The 6,300-nt window shown below is 42.5% G+C and overlaps 1 protein-coding gene across 1 annotated transcript; it reads left to right on the top strand.

Moving 5' to 3' along the window:
• Positions 1–2,381: 2,381 nt before the first annotated feature.
• On the top strand, positions 2,382–5,861 carry PME1 (pectin methylesterase 1). The gene is made up of 2 exons (XM_010275506.3): positions 2,382–3,589; positions 4,936–5,861. The coding sequence occupies exons 1-2, from the start codon at positions 2,500–2,502 to the stop codon at positions 5,616–5,618; spliced, it is 1,773 nt and encodes a 590-aa protein (XP_010273808.1). The 5' UTR covers positions 2,382–2,499; the 3' UTR covers positions 5,619–5,861.
• Positions 5,862–6,300: the final 439 nt, after the last annotated feature.

Raw genomic sequence — 6,300 nt, 5'->3', positions numbered from 1 at the left:
GAGCAGGTCAAATGACGAGTCCACCAAGGTAGCTCACCATCAGGGAGCTCGGCATAGCTCTCCCCCGGGCAGTTCGCTACTAGGGAGCTCGGCATAGCTCTCCCCCAGGCAGTTCGCCATCAGGGAACTCGGCATAGCTCTCCCCCAGGCAGTTCGGCATTAGGGAGCTCGGCATAGATCTCCCCCAGGCAATCCGCCACCAGGGAGCTCGGCATAGCTCTCCCCCAAGCAGTTCGACACCAGGGAGCACCACCATCCTCTGAATCACAGATCACCTAGGAACAGGTCAAATGACAAGATACTTAACCAAAAAATAAAATAATTGATACGTGACAAAAAACGATTACATCAATAATAATAATAATAATAAAAGAATAAGGACAGAGTAGGTTGCATGTGAGGTTCATTGAACCTACAGCGGAGAGGTTGTAGTTACTACATCTCACGACTCTATATTTAGTAGGTCATCAGCAATCAAGGCCATTTATTGTATAAACCCATTAATGCGCAAAATTCATACCTGAACTGGAATACAGTCAACTATATGATAATTACAAAGCTGAATTTGCTTATTATTTGTAGAATGTCGAAAGTGGGTTTAGAATGGTCTAACCCGCCAGAATAAAAAGCCCTGCAACAAGTCAACAACTATTTGGATCAGCTAAGAGGGTATGGACTTGTTCAAAGTATAAATTGACAAAAAAAAATTAAAAATAAGTAATGTAAACCATCATCATCCATTTGTTAGAATTCTACATTTGATCAAATATTATATTATATGCTGTATCAAAGATGACAAGAAAAGAAATCATAATATGAAAATCACGCTTCTGGAATTGGAAATTCAAGAACAAATTTATGAGTTTCTAGTTTAAAAAATAATGCTTTGTTGAAAGTATATATGAGGCCTGAGAATGAAATCATAATGCTTTCTTAAAATTAGATTAAAGAAAACAATTATTTTTGGTACAAAAACCGAGAATGAAACACTCGCTATTATATATGAGGCCTGAGAGATTACAGGTTCCTAAAAAAGAAGAAGAGGCTAATTAACACGTAGCTAAAACCATCATTGGCAAGCCGTGTTCGATCTGCAACAAGCAACAAGAAACATCCAAAGAGGAAAAGTGGCAGGAAAACAACAGATCCTGCTCCTGCTATTATAATTATGACCTTACCCAGTTACAACGTCCCAAATGAATTGTGAAAGCTAGCTTGGACTGAGAGCTAGCCATAAGCCAGCTACACCAAATAAGATTAGGGAAAGGCTGTTCGGTTGACACGGTCTCACACGTTTTGACCATAGTTTCACACTTTCCGACCATTGATTACGGGGAGAAGGAGGTCTTTATGATTTTCCATTTTCCATTTGACGTAGGCGTTTACTTACTCTTAACAAAAGAAAATCCATATGGCAAATTGGCAATTGTCACAACCCTATGCGCCGCTTGCTTCAAAGTTCAAACCCCGCAGTGACAGCATCGAAAGAATATCAACGGCCACAAGTTTTAAGTTTAAAGTTTAAACAGGAAAGAAAACGCCAGAAGCGGAGATCAGAGTCATCATACTCATACCATATCATCAGGTATTTTCTTTTTTGTTAAATATAAATAATGCCTAATAAAAATTGATAATTGACGGCTTCTTATCGTTTACAAATGTCTACACACGCTTCAATCTTGCTATGCTTCGGAGGCGGCCGGATGATCCGCTGCTCGCCGCGCGTGGTTTGTTAAGTAGCCCGTTTATACTTTATACACAGCGTGGCGACCGCAGCGGATCCTGGGCTGGGTTGGTGTTGGTTGGGTGCCTTCGGAGAAAGTGGGCCTCCACACTCCCCCAGGCCCCCACCCAAAAGCAAGTCACCTCAAAAGAAAAGAAATGATCTTATCTTATTCTATTCAGTATTCACTATTGGTCCTTTTACATTTAAAATGACCAAATACCCCCCCCTCCCCCCCCCCCCCCGCCCCCACAAAAAAAAAAAAAAAAACATAAAATTAAAACCGTGGGTAAAATTATTTACCAGAAAGAAAAACTGAAGGTGAAAAGTAGTGACATGACATCCACTGATCCTCATTCCATGATTTCCGTGCAGGAGCCAGTTTGCATCGGCAGACAACACGAAAGAGATGTTCGGTTCAGGAAAAGGGTGACTGAGGAGAATCTTGATAATTTTTGGACCCAAGTCCCAAGTTCCCAACTCCCAACCGAGTGAAAGAAAACCATTGGCATCTTACAAGTTACAGCAACGGGTTAGGGTAATAAGGGCATTTTTGCCATTTAATAAATGTACGTGGAAACCTCCAAGCTCCAGCTGTAAGCATCCAAATCCAACTCAGCCAAATAAAACTCCATGATTAAATATTAGACAAAAAGGAGCATTCGTCGATAGCACTTCTAACTTAGCTTAGGCTCTTCCTATAAATCATAAAATCCCATCATCTTCCTGCATCTCTTCACTTGAGAAATTGAAACACTGAAACGCCCACCCAAATCATGGACACTGTCAAGTCCTTCAAGGGATACGGCAAGGTCGACGAGCATGAAGATCTCGAATTCCGCCGCAAGACCCGCAAGCGTCTCATCATCATTTCCGTATCGGTGATCCTCCTTCTCACCATCATCGTCGGTGCTGTCGTCGGCACAGTCATACACAAAAGCAAAAACGACGACGACGGCCAGAACGAGCAGACTCCCTCGTCCTCCGAAACCTCCGTGGCTCAGTCTATCAAGGCCGTCTGCAGCGTCACCCAGTACCCCAATTCCTGCTTCTCAAGCCTTTCTTCACTGGCCGCCCAGAAAACCACAGATCCAGAAGAGCTCTTCAAGCTCTCCCTACAAGTCGCCCTTACCGAGCTCTCAAAGCTCGCTTCTTTACCCACGAAGCTTATCCCCAAGGTCAACGGCGATCCTCTTCTCGTATTAACGCTGCGTGATTGCCAAACCCAGTTTGAAGACGCCATAGATCAACTCAACATGTCTATCTCGTCCATGCAAGTGAGCCAGGGTGAGAAGTTGTTATCAGCTTCCAAGATCAGCGACCTCAGGACATGGCTCAGCGCGGCAATCACGAACGAGCAGTCCTGCTTAGACGGGCTACAAGAGTTGAACAGCACCACCGCTGCAAACGTGCTTGAAGAGTTGAGGGTAGCAATGAAGAACTCAACCGAGTTTACAAGTAATAGCTTAGCCATCGTGTCCAAGATACTGACCCTTCTCGAGAACCTCGATATTCCAATCCATCGGAAGCTATTGGATGTGGGGTCTGATTCTGATGAGTTTCCGGCGTGGATGCACCCTGATGACCGGAGACTGCTGCAGGAGACGGGAGTGACGCCGGATGTGGTGGTGGCCAAAGACGGGAGTGGCAAGTACAAAACAATCGAGGAGGCGGTGGTGGTTGTGCCCAAGAAGAGTGTGAAAAGATTCGTGATATACGTTAAGGCGGGTATGTACGTGGAGAATGTGGTGGTGGATAAATCGAAGTGGAACGTTATGATGTACGGTGATGGAATAGGTAAGACGATCGTGTCCGGACGATCGAATGTTAAAGATGGGACCCCCACCTTCTCAACCGCCACATTCGGTAAGTAAGCAGCAAACTTGACGATATAAATAAAATATTTTATGTTTAATTTTTTTCTATTCGAGTATTGTCTTTCCATTTTCTTTGTTTGTTTTTTGCACTGGTATGATGCATCTCACCTTTCATTCTTGCAATCTTGCTTCAATGTTATGCTTCTTCTTTGCTCTTAGAAATCTTAAATATTAGGCTAGTGCTGCAGCTGCTGTTGCTTATTCTTGTGTATTGAATTGAGTCAATTGGTGATATAATGAGGTTGTCCTGTAAAATTTATCTTCTTAGTCAAGGACTCAAAGGGGTGTTGATTGATGATTAGGAGATGTGAATTAATAGAGCAATAGATGGAAACTGACTGACAGAAGGTCTCCTCCACCTCCAACTCTCCTCTCCAAGTGGGAAGATGGAGGAGGAATAGTAGTAATACGTTGGGCGCAGCCCGCAAATTACGTAGGAAGTAGGAACGAGTCAAAGGTAGTGGTAGATAGCTGTACCGTGCGGCGGGGCCTGAGGATGCGAAACTTTACATTGCTGGTTGCTTGCTGCATGTGATAGTTCAGCACTTCAGCTATGACTTTTAAAAGTCCCAACAAGCATGGAGGGCCCACTGAAAATGATAAAGGGAAAAATAAAGGAATAAAAGAGACCTGCTACATATATGTTACATGATATGGCCGGTAGGTATTTAGTTGGGGTATAATATACATATGGGGATTTTAACCGTTAATAAATACATTCTAGGTGAAAAGAATCTTGACCGTGGATCATGTGTGTGGGTGTGCTACCCGCATGTCCATTTATTGACATGTGTGTGGGGCTGTTGCTGTAAGCGGGCCGCGAAACACGGAGCATTAACATCATAACATGGGGGTAGGGGGTGCTTCAGCCTTCAAGATAAGATGTGTGATGCGGACTCGAGAAAAATTAGTCTGATTGATTGCTGGTGAGTGGGGCCTGGGGGAGCGGTGGTGGTGACATTTCCATATTTCCTCGACTCAAGAGAAATGAGAGAGATGTGGTGGTCATCACATGACATCAGGTGGCATTGTACCGGTTAACAACATAACATATGTATGTGTATGTCTGAGATTCCATCGTTTCAAATTTTAAATAACAACTGAGATTCTCCTAGTCATCATACTCCAATTTAAAATTTAAATAAAATGGAAACACTAGTCTCAATTACATTACATATATATATATAACATATCAAGAATGCATAAATTTATTCTATATATAGCTGATTATTGTATACAAGTAATATGTAAATGGAAAAAAATGAATGGAACAGATTTCATCTCCATCTATGATATCTAATCTAATGCTCGCTTTAATTCCGTCTGCATGTACAGCTGTTGCTGGAAAGGGGTTCATTGCTAAGGATATGAGCTTCATCAACACGGCGGGACCGGAGAAGCATCAGGCTGTGGCCTTACGATCCGGATCAGACTTGTCCGTATTCTACCGATGCTCCTTTGATGGCTATCAGGACACGCTATACGCCCACTCCAACCGTCAATTCTACCGGGAATGCGATATCACCGGGACCATTGATTTCATATTTGGGAACGCAGCAGTGGTTTTCCAGAATTGCAATATCAGACCCAGACAGCCCATGTCCAACCAGTTCAACACCATCACAGCACAAGGAAAGACGGATGCCAATCAGAACTCTGGGATCTCCATCCAGAAATGCCAACTCGTGTCGGCAGGTGCTAATTTAACGGCCAAAACCTATCTTGGTAGGCCCTGGAAGCCATATTCAACCACAGTCATCATGCAATCGACCATTGGTGGGTTTCTGGATCCCGCAGGATGGATTTCCTGGGTGTCCAACGTGGATCCACCTACCACAATATACTACGCGGAGTATATGAATACTGGCCCTGGCGCTACTACTGACAATCGAGTGAAATGGGCTGGCTATAAGCCCACTATATCTGCCACTGAGGCTGCGAAATTCACGGTGGATTCTTTTATTCAAGGGAGCCAGTGGTTGCCGGAAACTAAGGTGACATATGGTGCAACCTTATGAGGACCGGACCGGACCGGGCCGGGCCGGTATTTATTGTTTGTTTAGGCCGTTTGTTTTTGTCTTTTCTTCACAACATTGATTCTAGCTTATACTTGGTAATTGATATACAGAGAAGTGTACCTTTTCTATAGTCTGATCTGATCAGAAAAAAAAAAGCAAAAAACTTATAACCCTTGTAATATTCTCATCATGCACTATGTTGAAAACAAAAATCATGTAATAAATATATGAGCATTTGAAATACTGTCCAGTCTTTACTTAGGAAATAGGAATTGCCACATCAGCTTCACATGTAAAGAAGCAACGAAAGCCAAAAGCCTTGTTTTAAAAAAAAAAAAAAAAAAATCTCTTGAGACATTTGATTGTTTTGCTTAATAATGTATCATTTGGGATCTCGACATTTTTGAATTAAATTTTTTTAACCAACCGGTATGAATTGTGATCCCTAAATTTAATTATTTAGTTTAGTTTTAACATAAAAAATTACAGAGCTTACATGGTATCAGATTCAGATCATATGGGCGCAACTACCACTACCACTACCACACAGGCATTTCCTCCAGAGTCCAGTCCTATATATTCCTATGAAAACAAAATATTTGGAAATGCAATCTGATTCCGTCTCCAAATTGATTTATTAAACTCAACCACTTAGAGAGCCAAAGAAGCATACAAGTGGTAT

This window comes from Nelumbo nucifera, chromosome 6, assembly GCF_055504915.1.
Source record: "Nelumbo nucifera cultivar China Antique chromosome 6, China Antique-T2T, whole genome shotgun sequence".
NCBI lineage: Eukaryota > Viridiplantae > Streptophyta > Magnoliopsida > Proteales > Nelumbonaceae > Nelumbo > Nelumbo nucifera.
Note: the sequence above shows the minus strand (reverse complement) of the source record. Positions and strands in the feature narration are given on the sequence as shown.